Source organism: Gadus chalcogrammus, chromosome 8, assembly GCF_026213295.1.
Source record: "Gadus chalcogrammus isolate NIFS_2021 chromosome 8, NIFS_Gcha_1.0, whole genome shotgun sequence".
Classification (NCBI taxonomy): Eukaryota; Metazoa; Chordata; class Actinopteri; order Gadiformes; family Gadidae; genus Gadus; species Gadus chalcogrammus.
In genome coordinates, this window is record NC_079419.1 from 21,601,188 (window position 1) to 21,620,363 (window position 19,176).

The 19,176-nt window shown below is 42.1% G+C and overlaps 2 protein-coding genes and 1 long non-coding RNA gene across 12 annotated transcripts in view; 1 reads left to right on the plus strand and 2 right to left on the minus strand.

The window, feature by feature from the left end:
- LOC130387491 (uncharacterized) overlaps positions 1-19,176 on the plus strand; it is a 156,940-nt gene that overhangs the window by 92,988 nt on the left and 44,776 nt on the right. The gene's annotated exons all lie outside the window — the stretch shown is intronic.
- On the minus strand, positions 9,713-14,096 carry LOC130387494 (uncharacterized). 10 transcript variants are annotated; one of them, XM_056596601.1, is made up of 7 exons: positions 13,941-14,096; positions 13,650-13,752; positions 13,466-13,559; positions 13,039-13,371; positions 12,764-12,935; positions 12,442-12,569; positions 9,713-11,592 (listed from the first exon to the last, which is right to left on the minus strand). In XM_056596601.1, exon 7 carries the CDS (start codon positions 11,213-11,215, stop codon positions 10,025-10,027), a length of 1,191 nt encoding a protein of 396 aa, XP_056452576.1. In that variant the 5' UTR covers positions 11,216-11,592; positions 12,442-12,569; positions 12,764-12,935; positions 13,039-13,371; positions 13,466-13,559; positions 13,650-13,752; positions 13,941-14,096; the 3' UTR covers positions 9,713-10,024. The 10 variants fall into 7 exon arrangements, with proteins under 10 accessions (XP_056452576.1, XP_056452581.1, XP_056452572.1 ...); XM_056596597.1 differs by having other exon boundaries at positions 13,650-13,766; XM_056596603.1 differs by lacking the exon at positions 13,650-13,752.
- Positions 14,220-17,000, minus strand: LOC130387496 (uncharacterized). Its single transcript, XR_008896303.1, has 3 exons — positions 16,931-17,000; positions 14,489-14,588; positions 14,220-14,389 (listed from the first exon to the last, which is right to left on the minus strand). It is a non-coding gene; the product is annotated as an uncharacterized LOC130387496 (long non-coding RNA).

The window sequence follows — 19,176 nt, forward strand, 5'->3', positions numbered from 1 at the left end:
TCAGACACAACCTCAGCTACAACAGTGTTGACTGTGCACATAAACTGAATCAAAAGGTTCTCCTGGATTCAAAAATTGTAAAAAAAATGTATAGGGAGAACAAAGGCAGAGGCAGTGATTAAAGATGTCCTTGCTCCAAAGGCAGTGGCTGATGTTCTCAAGGCCCTAACATCAGATAAACCCCTCCCATTTTCCATTCAGACAGATGCATCAAATAAAGGCAACAGGAAGATGTTCCCCCTTGCTGTTCAATACTTCAGTCCAGAATGCGGGGTCACCAACAAAATGCTGGATTTCATTGAAAATGCAGATGAGTCCGCTGCTGGGATTGTAGCTCTCATTGAGCAGTCGCTTGACAAATTTGGCTTATCGTTGGATCATGTGACAGCATTTAGTGCACTGCAGACAACACAAATGTGAATTATGGAATTCAAGACTCTGTCTTCACCAACTGGAAGAAGTAATAAAAAGATCTGCTGCAAGGAAACTGCCATGCCCATATTGTGCACAACACAGTGAAGCATGCTCTTGACCAGCTCACTGTAGATGTGGAAAATGTTGTGCTGAAGGTCTATGCCTTCTTTTCCACATCTGCCAAACGAAGAGAATCACTCAAAGAGTTTTGTAGGTTTTGTGATGTTGCGTTCCAGGAAATTCTGCGACATGTCACAACCAGGTGGCTCTCCCTTGATCCAGCCATCACCCGGCTAATGCAAACCTGGATTGCACTGAAATCGTACTTCATCAGCCTGGGGGGAGGAGTGTCCCAAACAACTTCGAGCATTGTTCAATTTCAGTGAGGACTCAACTGAGGAAGATGGAGACATTGTGGAGGTTTACCTTCTTTTCTGCAATAATATCCTCTCTCTCTTTGAGGAAGTTGTAAAGAAGCTGGAGAGTGATGAAACCACCTGTGTTGAGTTATATTCCATCATGGAAAACTTCAAGCAAAAGCTCACACAGAGACGAGATTAACAGTTCTATGGCTACTTAACTAAATTGAAGCTGCAGCGTCTCCGTCCACTTGATGCTGACATGGCAAGGGCAGATTTTACTGTATTCCTCAACACAGCACTCTCATATGTTGAGAAATGGTTCAACTTTTCGGAAGACTACTGGTTGTTCTCACTGCAACCTCTCTCTCTGCACCATGGCACCATGACCTTTACTGACATTGAGAGGGTGACCACCAAGCTCAACGTCATCCATAAAGTCAACATGGATGAACTTTATGATGAATGCTCCACAGCAAAACCCATTCTGAAGAAGCTCAAAGAAGATGCTGAAGATGAATGGAAGTCCAAAGGTGTGGCTGCCAGGTTGGTGGCTCTCTTTCGAGTAGCTGACCTGCCAAACATGCTGTCTATCACCAGACACATCCTGAGCATCCCAGCATCCACTGGATGTGTGGAAAGGATCTTCTCCAGAATGGCCAACAAATGGAGTGACTGCAGGAATAGGTGCTCCACAGAGCTCATGAGAAGTGAGCTGCTGATCACTCTCAACTTTGAGCAGTCCTGTTCAGAGTTTTACAACAGCGCTTTGAAAGACAAAGAGTTACTCAGTGCTGCAAGGAGTAACAAGAAGTACACCTGGAAAAAGAAGTAACAGTTTTGAGGGGAGGAGTAATGTTTTGCACTTTCTTTTTTTACATAAGTTTGTAAGTGTTTTTGTTGTTTATTTGTACTGTTTTTTTTTTGTAAAAATGTTCAAAGAGAGTCCCTATAGTTATGCACTTAAAAAGTAACATGAAGTTCTCCGTTTATTTAGTTTATATTTTAAAAGTTCATTGCTGCACAAGCCACACAAAGAGATTTCATTCAAGATTTAATTGACTGCACTTTATAAGAGAATGTTATGTGATAATAAAGCATTTCAAGCTTTAAGTATGACTAATTCCTTTCTTGATCAACCCTTTACTAAAAACACCAGCACAAAATAAAACATACCACTGCTGCGGGTGCCCCGCCCCACAGGAGTCGGGCCCGTGGTGAGCGTCCCTTATTTTAATTTCTGATAGTTGGCAACCCTAACCTAAGATAAAACAATTATAATCTCGGATATAAATTCTCCCCGTCAACTATAAAAAGGATGGATTTATGTTTATTGCAATACAAATACACCATTTTAAAAATGTATAACCATGTCTACACTTTATGAACATCTACTTCGGACATGGCTCCACGCATTCGCCGGCTTCTTTGAAAACAAATGCACATGGCTCGCGTAGAAGTGCATGGGGAAGGGTCGTCAACGAGCTGTTACGACAGTGTTGTAAAATATCTACTACGAAGCTGTAGGGGGCGCTGTGTAGGGAAATGTGTGTGCCAAAACCAAGAAAACTGCGAAGAAATTCCCGAAGTTGCATAGTGGGCCTTTAATACCGTTAAACAACATAATAGGGCTGATTTTGCTAACTTGATTGCTTAGGTTAAACAACATGAGTAGGTCTGTTTTTGCATACTAGTTAACTCGGTAGCTTGAGCCAATGTTGTCATTCAACTTTATGATGGCCTGTAAGATTAATGAGGAATTAATTTTGTTTCTCTCAGGGGCGAGGCTTCCAAAGGCGAGTCGGCATTCCGAGACTGTTTTGCCAAGCTCGGAGAGATAAGATCTATAGCCAAGGAGGGTGAGTTGAATGCACGGCCCTCTGTGTTGCTCATACCTTACATGTTGTGAAATATTTAATTTGTATGCTATCTGTTGCAAGGATTAGTTACTGTCCCTGTAATGAAGCCGAATTGCCAGATTATTTGGATTAAGTGCATTCATGTGTTCATAGTGCTGTTCATTAAGTCCTCCATGCCAGTCTATTAAACAAACACTAGACAACTTGTTGGGTACGTTATAAAATGGGGTAGGTGTTTATTGTGAACTTTTTTTACTCTACCAGGTACACCTGTTTTGGCTCTGACTGCCTCCGCTGACATCAAGTCCAGAAGCAGAGTCTGCAGACTTCTCCATATGGACAATGCCGTTTCCATCATTGCCAGTCCCAATAAGACAAACATCCGTTTTGGATTGTGCAAGGTTCCCAGTCACCACATGAACTGCCTGGACTGGATTGTGCAACATGCAAAAGACAAGGGCTCAACGATGCAACCAATATTAATTTACTGCCAAAGCCTGAAATCAGTGGGGAGAGTTTTTCTCATATTTAAAGGCGGAACTGCAAGGACATGCCTGGGTAGGCTGTGATCCGGACTGTAGAAGTGAGAACCTCCTGATTGGTATGTTCCCCAGCAAAACCCTCCCCCACAACAAGGAGAGAGTGTTGGCTTCAATGAGGGGGGAAGGGAATTGCCGGATAGTTGTGGCAACAACAGCTTAGGGGATGGGGTTAAATTTCTTTAGTGTTTCACACGTGGTAATGTACAGAGCTCCAGGTGACCTAGAGGCGATTTTACAACAGGCGGGCAGGGCTTGGAGGCATGGCCAGCCATCACATGCCATCCTCTACAACACCGGACAGTACTTCAAGGTGGATGAAGATGTAAAAAAAACTGCTTGCTGTTGGAAAAGACACATGTTTCAGGAAATCTCTATATTACATTTTTGAAGTGGAACCCAGCCATGTAGAGCCAGGCTATCTCTGTTGTAAATACTGCAAGACTGTTTGCTCTTGTTTATCTGGCCCATGTACAGAACCCATGCCAAATTCTGAACCAACTGATCAGAGATCTAGGCATGTGGATGTAAATGAGAAGTCTTTGATTGCAGATTTGCTGAATGACTACAGAGGACTACATTATCAATAACCTTCCTGTGTTTAAATTGGACCATGCAAAGGAGATCTTAATTATCATCAGTGATGTTTTTGGGGATATTGATGGGGATCTGCAATATGATTCAGGGAGATATTTAACTGACCCAGATCTCTATTACAGTAACTACTTTGACAATGTTGATGATGATGTTGAAGATGCACTCATGAGCCGTGTCAGTAGCTCTGAGTCTGAACAGTAAATTTGGTGATGCTTGTGATCAGAACACTTACACCCTCTGTGTACTTCTGCAGGATCATGGTTGTTGTCAGTTGTACATATTGCTGAATAGTTCTTCAAGGAAAGGGTTCAAATCCGGGATAGCTTTTAACTCACTTTATTGTTAAAGTAGGCATGTTTCGGTATGGTAACTATGACTATGGAACAAACGGAGAGGAGACGTGTTGAACACGTGTGAGAGATATAACTTTAGCTACTTCGAGCCACGGGCAAAGGCCCATGACTGTCCGCGGGTGTGGGTGAAAATCTCTGTCGCTCTCCACCTCGAGTCCACAGGTAGAGAACGTCAAGTGGGCGTGGCCTATGCAGTGGGCGTGGCCGGGTGACGTAATGGCTCCGCCCCTGTCTAAAGATGAGCTAAAGCAGTTATTGCAGCTTAAGTGTTCGATCCTGCTTCCTAGTGGCTATGTGAGGGTAATGCAGCTTGTGTGTTTTAATCTGCTTCTTAGGGTCTATGTGGAGGCAGTTCAGGTTCTTAAAATACGTAACAATCCCTCCTTGGTCATCTCAGATGACCATACAATAATATTTTAAATCATAAACGCCATTTACCATACCGAAACATAGTCAAAGTAGGATAAATCATCAACACCATCAATCGTGTGGGAACAACTCCATAGAATAGAGAAAAACCACTACGCGTCCCCATAATACTGAAACGGCATTCACCTTGGTGGGTCTCATAGGAAATACAGGTCATTATTAACAATACAACAATGAACATATATCTTGTTATTATACACATCAAAGTCGGCAAACCCAAATTAACACTGTCAGATTTGATTTCAACTCTTTTAAAGTGTCTATATGGGTCCACACCACATAGTTAATTTCACTCTTTTTGAAGTGTTAGTACCTTAACACTTATTGAGTGTTATTATTAACACTTGTGGAGTTAAAATGTAAAATGTCTTAACACTGTTAGAGTTAGCCCTTTTAACTCTTTTATGCAGTGTTAGACATCAACTCTCTCACAGGGTTGTTTTTTAACTATAGAAGTGTTGCCTCAATTTAACACTGTAAAGGTGTAAATATAGCTTTCTGGATTTCCAAAATAAAATGCTCTGTAGAATGAAAATGGCAGTTTCAAAAAACATTTATTTAAAACATTCACCACATAAACACTGCTTCTTAAAACATGTGGCAATATGGAACAATGTATATCTCACAATCATTAGAATACTGCTTGTCAAAGGGTTTAAAATAGGTGAGCTGGTCAATGCAAATGAGAAAATTGTCATTATTCTGCTCCTCTATACAGTATGCATGAAAATGTTCATCAAAGTACAAGGTGTCAACAGTACAACCTATTATGAAAGCACGCTGATCATGTATTATGATATTACAGATTTTCTTGAACACAGGTAAGTCATGGGATGTTCCAGTGCATATAAATAGATCTTTCTGGTATTCAGTGCCATAATTTCTGACCCAACTAGTAGTTGAAACATGTGAACATTGGTCTAAAAGCAATATTTGACAAAGTAATTCTCCACCTTTCAAACTATCAATAGTTTTTGTTTTTAAAGGACCAAACTCAAATCTCTTAAAATAATAATTTTCAAAGTAAAAAGCTTGTTGACGCTGATGCTGATTTACTAGAGATTTTATAAGATTTTTGAAATTTTTCTTTGACTTTTTAAAAAAATTGTGTTTGGCTTCGAATCGCATACACCACATATGGATAAGAGGACCAATTTTTTTCAATAATCTTGGATAGTGGATCATCAAGTGGTGTTTGGGAATCAATCTTTTATCAGGGAACAAAGTTTTGAACATGGTATGGTGGTCACAGATCAAATGTTTTAGGTAACATATCATGCCATCAGTAAATATAGGTGAGAACACTATATTAACAATATGTAACAAAAGAAGCACTAAGTTCCAGTGTTTATTGTCCCTTTCAACGATATCACCAAAAATAAGTGGAGTATTTCGAAGAATGCACAGTGACTGAATAGCATTTATACCCAAGTGCTTGCTGTTTCATCTATTTTTAACCCACTTGGTTTGTTTTTGCGTTCTAAGAAACCATAATTAAAACTCTGTACTCTGTGCAACAGCGTTTTAATAGAGGTGTAACCATTTTTAATCAGGTACTGAAAAAAAAGCTTCAGCTCATACTGTACGACACCCTCTAACAAATCATGCATTATATCGACCGTATAATTGTCAGAACTATGAAAATAATGTAATGAATTGAGCACACAAGCTTTTTTAACACCATAAACGGAAGGTAGAGTAGTGGTTACCATGGCGCCGCAGCGAGTGGCAGCCCGATACAGCAGCTCCCGACCCCCTTTTCCTATTTCCTTTTTATTTAAAAATTGTTATCTAGATATACTTTTTAGAACTTCAACTCTAGGCTTTGTTAATACTTAGGTTTAATTCTTGAGATAAATTATAAATCAATAGGGCTCTTAAACGGTTGTGCAACAACAACAATGTGCAACAATGTGACGATCAACGCGACCACCGCGACCACCAAACAACAACAACACAGGGCCAACGTCTATTCCCGAGACGAGCTCCTCCAGCACCGGGATCGACCAGTGGTGTGCCCGAAGGGGATCCCGAGGGAGTTGAAGTTAAGGCGGCGTGGGACCAGAGCAGGAGCCATGGTGAGGAACAAGAAGTCGGAGAGGAGGTGGAGATACAAGCCCCGTCTTCCCTCGGTCGTCATGGGGAATGTACGCTCACTGCCCAACAAGACGGACGAACTATCAGCCCTCATTACCGGACAGCGCGAATACCGGGAATGCAGTGTGTTGTGCCTGACGGAGACATGGCTGAACGGGAAGATACCGGATTGCTCTGTGGAACTAGCCGGCTTCACGCTAGTTCGGGCGGACAGAGACAAACAGAGCGGTAAGAAGTCGGGTGGTGGACTGGCCGTTTTTGTTAACTCCAAATGGTGCAACCCTGGACATGTTACTACGAAGGAAGTCACGTGCTCGCCTGATGTTGAGCTGTTGGCTGTGGGACTGAGACCTTACTATCTGCCCCGTGAGTTCTCGGCTGTCATTATTGTTGTTGTTTACACTCCACCATCAGCTGTTGCGGGGCGGGCTTGTGACGTCATTCACTCCACCGTCGCAGACCTGCAAACTCGGCATCCCAACGCTCTCATTATAGTGAATGGAGACTTCAACCATGTTAACATCTCAAAGACACTGACTGACTTCACTCAGTATGTGACCTGCAGCACCAGAGGGGACAAGACATTGGACTTACTGTATGCCAATGTTAAGGAGGCATACAGTGCAACAGCTCTCCCCCCCTGGGCAAATCAGACCACTGCTTGATACAACTGTCTCCTATATACAAACCTCTTGTGAGGAGACAGGCAATCACCACCAGGACTGTACAGCAGTGGTCTGTGGAGGCTGAGGAGGCCCTGATGGAGTGCTACAGGACAACAGACTGGGAGATGTTTCAGGAAGACTACGGCGACGATATTGAGGGTCTCACTCAATGCGTCACAGACTATATAAAGTTCTGTGAGGAGAGTGTTGTCCCCACCAAGAAGGTTCGCTGCTTCCCCAACAGCAAACCCTGGATCAACAGGGACATCAAAGTCCTGTTGAACCGGAAGAGGAGAGCCTTCATGGCAGGAGACAATAAGGACACACAGAGGGAAATACAGAGAGAGCTGAGGAGGGCTAAAGACTGCTACAAGAACAGAATAGAGGGGAAGCTGCAGAAGAACAACCCCCGAGAGGTGTGGGCGGGGTTGAGAACCATCACTGGCATGAAAAATGCTGGAGGATCACAGGAAGGGACAAAGGAACGGGCCGACGAGCTAAACCTGTTTTTTAACAGATTTGACTCACCAACTGGGGCCAGACCAACACCCCCCTCCCCCTCCTGCACTACTCATCTCTCTGCTATACCACAAGACCCGGGGATGGCAGCTTTTGCACCTCCCCTCCCAGCACCACCCTCTCTCTCTCTCCCTTTCCTCACTTCTAAGGTGGCTGGACCAATGTCAAGCCCAGGGATCAGTCATCCCCTCATCACACCCCCAACTATCCCAGTGACCCCAGCAACAACAAACCCCATCATCAACACCAGCTGCGTGAGACGGCAGCTCACCAGGATCAGGACATACAAGGCCAGAGGACCGGACGACATCAGCCCGAGGGTGCTCAAGATTTGTGCAGAGCAGCTGGCAGGAGTGTTCACGCATCTTTTCGGCCTCTCCCTGAGGTTGAAAAAGGTGCCAACACTCTGGAAGACATCCTGCGTAGTCCCTGTCCTGAAGAAGGGACGACCCAGCGCTCCAAAAGACTTCAGACCTGTGGCTCTAACGTCACACGTCATGAAAATCTTCGAGAGGATGGTCCTGGAGCACCTCAGGCCCTTGGTGCATGACTGCCTGGACCCACTGCAGTTTGCGTACCAGACCGACATCGGCGTGGAGGACGCCATCATCTGCCTGCTTCACAGAGCTTACACGCACTTGGAGAGGCCGCAGAGCATGGTTAGGATCATGTTCTTCGACTTCTCCAGTGCTTTCGACACCGTCCAGCCAGTCCGGCTGGTGGAGAAGCTCCATGTGATGAAGGTGGATCCTGACATGGTGGCATGGATTTCAAACTACCTCACGGACAGGCCGCAGTATGTCAGGCTGCGACACTGCTTGTCAGACGTGGTGACCAGCAACACCGGCACACCCCAGGGAACTGTACTTTCACAGTTTTTGTTCTCCCTCTACACCTCGGATTTCTGCTACAACTCCCGAGCATGCCATCTGCAGAAGTTCTCTGACGACTCCTCCATTGTTGGATGCATCACAGACAATAGGGAGGAAGAGTATAGGGAACTAGTTGAGAACTTTGTGGGATGGTGTGACGGGAACCACCTTCAGCTCAACTCCGGGAAAACCAAGGAGCTGGTGGTGGACTTCCGGCGCAGAAAGAGCACCCCAATACCTGTTTACATAAACCGGGAGGAGGTGGAGATGGTGGACACCTACAAGTTCCTTGGGGTGCACCTGAACAATAAATTAGACTGGTCAGACAACACTGAGGCCCACTACAGGAAGGGACAGAGTAGGCTGTTCTTCCTGAGGAGGCTCAGGTCTTTCAAGGTGTGCACTAGGCTACTACAGATGTTCTACCAGTCTGTGGTAGCCAGTGCCACCTTCTTTGCTGTAGTGTGCTGGGGAGGAGGCATCGGGAGCGGTGGTGCCAGCAAGATGAATAAGCTGGTGAGGAAGGCGAGCTCTGTGGTGGGGATGAAGCTGGACTGTGTGGAGGCTGTGAAAGAGAGGAGGATGAGGGGGAAGCTGCAGGCGATCATGGACAATCCCTCTCACCCTCTCTACGCTGAGCTGAGGCAACTCAGGAGCACATTCAGCCACAGACTCTCTCAGCCACGTGCCTCAAAGCGCTTGGGGGGCTCTTTCATCCCATCAGCTATCAGACTTTATAACACCTCAACCCCCCGCTCCCAACGTCCCCAAAGCCCCAACAGCTCCTTTATCCAGACCTGTTTAAGGACTAAACCGCACACCTAAGGACTGCACCTATTGTTAACCTTGTTATTTGTTATTTATTTACTAAATTTTTCGATTACTTCAGGGTCCCTGCACATTTGGCACATTTATATTTATATTTATACTTATTTTTATATTATACCTCATATTTCATCGTACTTATTTATTTACTTAACACACAGGTCACCTACAAACGGAGAGTTACATGTATATAGTATGTTTGTTTTATCTTAATCTTATTAAAATAGTTTTGTACTATAATTTATTTTCAATTAGTAAATGTATTGTATATATACTGTTTTTTCGCACTTCTCTTTTCCCACTGTACTGCTGGTCACCTGTGAATTTCTCCCAAGGGGGATTAATAAAGGACTATCTTATCTTATCTTATCTTAGTGCATTACAATGTTCAACATAAAGTTCTTTGGAGCGCAGAACAAGTCCAGGATTATTCTCAGTAAATACAGATTGAATTTCTTCCTTATTAGTTCAACAGAACCTACAACAGTATGTTGCGCTAAAACTTAACAAAACCCAACAAGACATTTAAAGCAAGATTATCGCCTGTGATTTGTATGACGGAGCCAAACAATGGTTTGTTAATGAATGGAAGCTGGATTCCTGTTGTTTCTAATATTTTCAAATCATCTATTAGAGGCTTTAGTATAAGATAAAAACCATATGTCTTTAAATCCTCTGTGTAGAAAAGAGCTTCAAGATGTACATTCATTAGCACAGAGTTCAACTTTGGTGGGAGGTTCTTTAAAGTCAAATAAACACATCCAAGTTTGTGGATCCCCTTCTTGGAACCTAGTGGGTTAGCAGTTTCAAAATCGTCGTAGTAGAGCAAGATTTGTAAGGCATGTCTATGTTGTGAGAACAGAGGATGGTTTCGGAAATATAACCCATCATTAATGTCTTGGTACATCCCTGTTTTACTGCGTTTCTCTTGCAAGAAGCACTCTCTTATCTCACTGTTTTTGAAAATGGATTTTAATGTAACTAAAATGGGTACATACATGTACTTGTCTGTAACAGGAATCTGACTATAAACACCTGTAGGTCTATCTCTACGTGTATCCAATCTCACTCCAAGGACCAATTCTTTAGGCTCTACTATGTCCCATTTTTCAGAAAAATATTTCTTTCTCTTTGTCTCCGTGTTCAATTTTGAAAAAGGATTATCTAATTTATTTAAACTGTGCTCTATTTTAATACACATTTCTGACTCCTTATTTTCGGCGGAAAATGTTTGGAAAACTGCCTCTCGTGTTTGAATTTGTACATCACTGACAACTTCCTCCATTGAACTAACTATTGTTTGGACCGTGCTTTCAGCAACACCAGAAGCTTGTAAATGTGCAACAATTGAGCCGCACATACTATCAAGAGAGTTCGGTTTGATAACAGGGGGAACCTGCAACAGGGATGCAGAAGTTGTTGGCTCATCACTTGATAATTCAACATCAGAATGTCTTTGCATGTCCTCTTCCTGGTTGGTATCAACCTGTTCATCCTGGTGATGACTGTGTACATTGTTAAGATGCTTCCTGAAGCCATTGTATGTACAAAAAGAAGAAGGACATCCTTGTTCTCCACACTTCAGACGTAGGTTTTTGGCTGGGTATAAACCGTGTTGGACCTTAAAATCCTGACATAGAAACGAACAATTTTTGTGGTGTGTTTTGCAAACAAAACAGGTGAACATAATCACTGAACAGTTTTTTTTTAACAATTCCTTGACCTTTGTGCAATGGTGGGAATTTAAGCCTCACGTAGCAGTCGTGCTCTCAGCTCCTTGACTCGTGGCGTTTCCTTTGCGCTTCCAACATCTATGTTGTAGACTGTGGTTTGAATGAAGGTGTAGAAACCGAAGAGGGCTTCATCATAAGAGAGGCTGAAAACATAATGAGCTTTGAATAGCCCATCAAAGGCACCCACCGACGTCAGGGCGTTGCATGGGATCGGTTTGTTGTCCACAACGATGAAGAATCTCTCGACTTTCTTCTTATGTTTTCCAGTGCAGAGGAGAAAAGGCTGTCTGGCATCAACTTTCTCCAGGAATGTAGTGAGGCTGGCTCCATGCTATAGTTACAAAGACACAAATGGATATGCTTAGCATACTATAGTAGATAATAGGGGTGAAACGGATCAGTGTGTCCACGGTTCGGTTCAGATAACCGTTTTGGGCCTCGGTTTCGGATACGGTTCGGATTAGGATCATGTCCGTGGTAGTAAAAAGGCGGACTTTTTTTTGACGGAGGGTTTGGGGGAGAAACACAAAAATGAATGAGACCCACAGGCTATTTGCAACGTGTTAATTGACTGCAATCAGACAACTTGCAAGGCTTTTTTGTGCAATAAATGTTCCCCTAAATGCATTTGAAAACATGGTGCACTGAGTGTAACATGTAAGGGATAACGGCCGACGAGGCTTAGAACTCTGGCGACGAGCGCAGCATGAAGCCAGAGTTGCCTCTACCTGTCCATTATTTCCATCGAACCGGTCGACCTCGAAGGCCGTTATCCCGCTTATCACCCGTTTGTATTTATCTCCCGTATATTTAGAATATAATTGTATCAATTACTTTCTTTAAATTTAGGAATCGTGCGCTTGAACTTCAGAAAACAACCTATTACCGCTACCTCATTGGCTCGGGCAGCACTGGAGAGAATGCATTCCGCTGGGTCCTAAACACCCTTTTGTATCGGACGTAGGCTACAGAAGGCAAAATACGCTACATAAGGCAATGCCTTCATGAAACCGAAATCCGCGGATCACCAGAATGCTCCGAACTGTGGTAAACGAACCGAACGGATTCGGATACAATTCGAATCCGCTGCAGGCCTAGTAGATAAACAGAGTCCGTCTTAGTCCTTTGTCAACCTACATCTCAAACTTATTTACATACAGTACAAGTTCATGGTACATACCTTAACAAATCTAACAAGATGGTCCTCTGCCTGTGCGGCGCTGATCTTGACAGTTTTCTTATGGCCTCTTGATGTAGGGGGCAGAAGATGCAACAGCAACAGGAGAGCTGACATATCACTATCCCAGCCTTGAAGACAAAAAAGGACAGAACACAGAAAATTAAAAAAAAAAGTATCACCTTTCTTATAGGGTTAGGGTTAATACATTTACCATTTAGCTAAAAGAGCAGCTGATCATTATGTTAAAAAAAGCTGAACTGCATATGTGAATAATTAAAACAAATTGAGATATTATTGATACAGGAAGACTATCCACATTTACCATGATCATTCTCAGTCTCAGGGTTGCAACCTGCCCGCAGTTCCTCAACATGAAGACTGAAAGGAAGACTCTGGCTTTCTCTGATGACTTTGGGCTTGAAACATGAAGGCCACTTTGCAAGAAACTTTCCAGACACTTCGTCCCCAAACATCAGTGAGAAATCCTGGTCAATCTTTAAACAGAGATACAACATCCATTTACAGGTTACTTGCATTTAGAAGGATTCAGAATTCAAATATTTATAACACTATCAAATAGTCTATAGATATCCTTACCAGTCCGGGTATGTCAAGGAAACGAGGGAAGACGTCAAAGACTGAAGATGTTGCATCCTGGTCATGAACCAGCTTCTGTCTGTATTCGAAGGTGGCTCTCATCTTCTCTTTGACCACGGATTCATCTGTGGAGTGTCTTATTACAGACACGGCCTCTCTGCACTCCTCATCCTTGAGCTGTTCAGCAATCAACAAAGATTCTCGTTGGGTTGTTGGACTGCCCTGGGGATTGGGCCTGGAATGCCCACGGAGGCCATCGTGCGTGTTGCGTTGGACTGTCTTGAGTCTCCAAGCAAGATAGCCAGTATTCGCCTCAGGGTCATAGTAATGTTCCTGTTCACACACACAATCAAAACATTTAGAAATATAAGGCAGAAATATCGATTGATGATGAAAACAACTGTTTTTGGATATCAAAAAGACTTACATATCCATGCTCTGGGTACGGATCTTGTAGATGTGGGAAAAGGTTCACAATTCCGAGTGCATAACTAGTCCTGACACTTCTGGGGGGAATCCTCCTTTGAAAAAATAAATAGATACACGCATACAGTTTATTACATTTGTTTCTTATTAATGTTTTTGCTCTGTCATTTGAAAGGATTTCTTACCCATGTGAATCTGTCATTTCTGCAACCAGAATGTTGATCATATGTCTGCGTTTCGTGTCTGACAGCGTCTTAGTTTTGTCATATTCTTTGAAGATTTCTTCACCTTTCGGGTTGGACCTCAGAATAGTATATATTTTTTTTAAGTAACCAGTAGCTTCACGTTTAAACTAATTAATTATTTAATTAGGGTCCTAAGCTTTGTTACATTAGTTTAGTAACACTATATACTGTTATAAATTAATCTAATAATCTTAAAATCCAGTACATTTTACAGACAGTTTCAAGGTTTACCTGTCTTGCTTCATTACGTTCCAGCTCTACCAGGCCTCTCTTCCGGTTTTTAGTGGATGGGAGGATGATTGTCGAACCTGAACTTGTAGAAGCTGGTGATGCGGGGGGTCCTGGCAATGAAACTGGTGATGCTGTCACTGTGGAGTCTGACAATACAGAGGATTCCACCAATTCAATGTCCAACTCTAGAAATGAAGTCAAAAATACATACACACGATTAGTGGAAAAGCATGAACATGAACACCCTGCCTCCATATACGGGTGCTTTGACTCAAAAGGTTTATCCTTACCCGTTACTGGGTACTTGCGGTATCCAACCTTGAAGTTTCGGACCCCTGACTTCATCAGCTCATCAAATGTGTCTGCATCAACCTCGGTATCTGATGCATCAGTCAAGGCTAACACACCCTCGGATAGATGTTGAGCCTGCAGACTAAATTTGTCCGTTGCTGGGAGAAATAAAAAATGAATAAAACCTTAAGCCACCTCATCTATTATCAATATAGCTATTTGAGCAATAATTATTCCTTTGTTTGAATTACACAGACCTTCTTGAAGAAACTGGAGGAAATGGAAATTGTCATCAGTTTGAGGAACTTTAATGTATTTTTGGACTCCCCATATTCCACTTTTGCCAGCATTTTCAGCCTGCATTCAAATAAATGAATGAGGTTAGCATTCTGCACAATAGACTACGCAAGTTAAACATAACCATTTCAGTGGTATTTATTCTATGCATGTACTATTGTGATAGATGTAATAATAATAATTAATTCCCTTATGTAATAAATGTACTTTTTTTTTTTTTTTTAACAATGAGCAATAAATATACTCAACTAAAACAGTAATCATTTCAGAATGACTTACAGTACCAAGACATAAGATTTCACTTTGAGCTAATATAGTCTACACACAATAGGCTAACCCGTATAGGCTTTTAGCACAACACATACACCATATTAACCAGGGACGGCTGGTATTAATGGGCTAACAGGGCTAAGCCCTCCCTACCTTTTACAGTAAACATGTTTTATTTTATATAATTATTATTAAAAAACGTAGAACATATTCTTTTATATTTTGGTTGAACCTAAAGCAGCAACAGCACCAAAAAGTGACAGAAAAACCCAGGATATATGATATATCTTGGGTTTTTCCGCGTGAATGGGCTAAATGTATTCAGCCCAAGCGGTAGCGTAAGCTTCCATTAAATTTTGAATGACAGGTATCGTGACACGCCCCCTTCATATGCTTCCCATTTGGGCTAAGTGTTCGAAACCACCTACTTGCTTACTGCTTACTACCTACTCAATACTTGGCTTACTTCTCGAATCCTTAAATAATGATTGAGTAATCCATTTTGAGTAATCGAGGTTCGGAAGACCGTTCTTACTTAACCACCTCAGATGACGTGAATCAAATGACGTGTCAATAACCTACCGGCCGGGCGCCGTTAATAAATATTATAAATAAATATATAAACGTCACATTTAACGTCACAGTACATCTTCAACCTAAGGATTTGCGGTGATATGTTAAAAACAATTATTAAACAATTATTAAAAGCACTGCTGCTGCGGCTCCCCGTTTAGCGCCATTGCTTCCACTGTTCTTTTGAATAGACGCAGTGCATTCTGGGGCAGTTGAGTACGTATAGTAAGCTAGCGATGCTGGGTGTGTTCGAAACCGCGTACTTGCTCAGCCCAAGCACATGGGTAAGCGGCCATTTCATTGTGATTGGCAGGTGTCGTGACACGCCCCTATTTGGGCTAATTTCATTTAGCCCGCCAGAATATGGCCGGTAATAGTGCATTTGTAAGCGGGTCAACAACGTTTCGTATCGATACATTAAAAAAGCATATGTCTAAATAACCCAACATGACATGACAAGTGTGTAGAGAAATTGGCCCCTCTCCCAGCTGCATTTCAGCGACAGGCAGTAACAATAAGGTTCTCTAAGGAATCAGAAATGATCAAATATAATGTTGCATACAACACTGCCAAAGAGGAGTTGCCCTTCACCAAATTTAAATCCGAAATTATTCTCATGAAGAAAAATGGATTAAACGTCAACCCAACGTATAGCAATGAGATGGCATGTGCACAATTCATTGCGGTAATAGGCGACACCTTAAAGCTAAAGACTGCTGCGGACGTCGGAAACGCCACATACATGTCCTTCACGATTCACGGCGAGACAGACGTCTCGACCAAAGAGTGTGTGATCGTCTACAGCCGCATTTTTGCGCAAAGGGAGACCGGTCAACATTTTAATAGTTTAATACTTTAAGCACGAAAAAATGTTTCATTTTGCTCAATGGTTTAGTTCGAGATGTTCAATTTCAGCTCAGTGAAGCACTTTAAACACCTTATTTTTCTTTATAATTGTGCTTCAAATAAAGACACGCATTTCTCTACAACTTATTCTTGTTTAAAAATCATTCACATTATATGAAAGTTATGAACAGAGATATAAAGGTGACCTCATGGCGTCTGGCCCTGTGAAGTATTGATAAATGTTAGCCCACCCACCTAAAAGCACCACCAGCCGTCACTGATATTAAGGCCACACTCACACTGGCAGATTTGAGCATGGTTAGGTGTGAAAACGGCCACGGCAAGATGGCCTAGTGTGAGTGCACACTAACACATTGAAAAGTAGCTAACAATTAGCATCAAGCTAGCAGACATTAGCATGTCCAATTTATACATAAGCCACACTCCAGCTGTCCTACATCATGACGCAATATTGATCCCCTTTATATGAGGATGCATATTATATACTGAACTTGGAAGCCAAGTCATACACCTTGAAAACAAGTAGGCCTAAAGATAGCAAAATATGCGTGGCCATTTTATCAGTTTGACTACCAAATGAAATAGGCCTAAAAAATGATCCCGGTTTAAAATACACAGGGGGCCGGAGGCGAAATATAGCCTTAATATAAGAAACTAAATGTTAAAAGAAATACAAAAGTTGACTTACTTACCGAATCACAAGAGGATGCAGGTTTCAAACAGACTCCTTGCACCGTTGAGACGAGACTGTGCAGTGTGTACCACGTCGGCTTTATAGGCTATGGTGGGGGAGGGTCAATTTACCAGAAATTTACACCTGAAGTGTCACTTCCAGGTTTGGAGTTAAGTGTTCAATTATTCAGAGTTAATTTTACTACAATGACACTTACAGATTTGATTTGAAGATATTTCGTTTTGACACCCTGTTTTAACACCAACTCTTCGAAAAATTAGAGTTAAATATACAGGATTTGACTCTTTCCAGAGTATATTTAACTATGCTCTAACTCAAACTTCCTCAACACCAACATTTTAACTCTCCTCAATTTGCTGTGTACAATCATATGGTCAAACAACACACAAACAAAAGTATCCATAGGAATCCTAAGCTAATACTTTTCGGTTATGTGCTACAAGGTCATACAATTTTCAACATGTGCAAAAGTAAAGTAAAAAATTAGTAGTCATAATAAAAATTAAAAATTATTGATAGGCTAGCATGGATTTGGGTGGTTCAGGTGATCTTCGTGTATTGGTGCGCTGTTGCATGTGGGTGGTTTTGGACATTGTTATCATCGCAGCCATTGTTTCTTCTGTCGCCGTCGGGGCCTGTAATTCATGAACCCAAGACTCGTCCCTCCTTGTCAAGGGCTCAGCTCACAGAGAGGTTACTTTTACATCATGGGAGCCTCCAAACAGGTTCTTTGTCGTCGTTGTGTCAGCAACAGGTGACCTGTAAACAACCGTCTCAAAGAAGATCAACAGTACCATTATCAATGCAGCGATTCACAAATAACGGGTTGCACTCGCAACCAAGCAACACTACACAATAACAAATATAGTCTGGTATGGTTGTTTTAAAATTTGTTATTCAAGTCAATCCGGGATATTGATTATCTTATATACAGGCGCTTCTACTAGAATAGTATAGGTGTTGAATATTCTACATATTACAGCTGGATAGGGTCGGGCCCCTCAGGTGATGTATCGTTCACTTTCATCGGATCATATCTGATCCCCATGTAAGCCTGAATGGCACTTGCCGCTTCTGTAGCGCCCACTGCTGTGGTGATCAGCAGATGCAGAAGCCCTCGTGCACAGGGAATACAACGGAAGCCGGTAACAATTAACACGGTCTCTGCATTTATTCCCGTGACGGGCACTTACTGGATCATGCCTTTCCACCTCCCAAACATATTCTCCATTCATCCTGTGAAAGGGTCATTAATGCCGGAGTTCTCTGCCAATTCTAACCTGAGGGATTGTAATTATGCCAGCGCCCTGGTCACCAACCCATCCGGAGCTGTGTTATTGGGGATAAAAGTACAACATGTTGTGCCTATCATCGCATTTACCCCTCCTTGCTCTGTCAATAACATATCCATATCTATATATATTCCTTTTAACCTTATCTGGTAAACTGTACGAACTGTTGCTGATTATGATACATGTAATTTATCCAAACAATATATATATACATATTTCTTTTTTTTTCTTTTTTTATGTATGGTGGACAACCAAAAGAGACCCGATTCTAATCCTGCCGTTATTTGATTTCCTCATGTGACTGTTACTCCTTGCTCGGCGGACGTAGTTTGTGGGCTCCGGGTGTGTCTGCATCTGGTCCTGGATCTTTTGTTTCTATTGTAGAAATACAAACTCAAGTACAGCAGTTAGTTGTTCAAAAACATATTTCCTTTAATTCTATTTTTAATTGTTGCAATGGAAGTCCATTATGGGACCCTTGAAAAGTGTAAGCATGAATCTAACCGTAAGCATTACGTGCAAAGTTAGCTGTGTCAGAGTGATACACGGTACTCATCTTGCTTCTGGAAACATTGGATCTGAAAATTGTATGCGTTTCAAATATGTCTGTATTATAATTGATAGAGTCTCATTTGTATTCCTTCATCTAACCAATTCTATTTAGTGCTTGTACAGATTTTAAATTTTTGTTTTGAGTGTCCCATTCCTTATTTTGAGCTGATTTCAACCTTCAACCTTGATTTAATATTCACACTACATCCCTCCTTGCGCATTGCTTCAGCCATGCACATTCAATTAACCAATCCTAACAACGGTGTAGTGCAACCAAGTTGAAGTTCCTTTCCTTAATCATCTGTACATAAACCATTCTATTGTGAAGAGAAATGAAGACCAGTACATACAAAACCAAAGGTCGATAGTGGTGGGTCTATGCAGCCGTCTTGAGACCACG

What these genes read in the sequence shown, in the direction of transcription:
- LOC130387494 (XM_056596603.1), bottom strand. Translation starts at nt 11,215, where the DNA reads ATGTTCACCTGTTTTGTTTGCAAAACACACCACAAAAATTGTTCGTTT.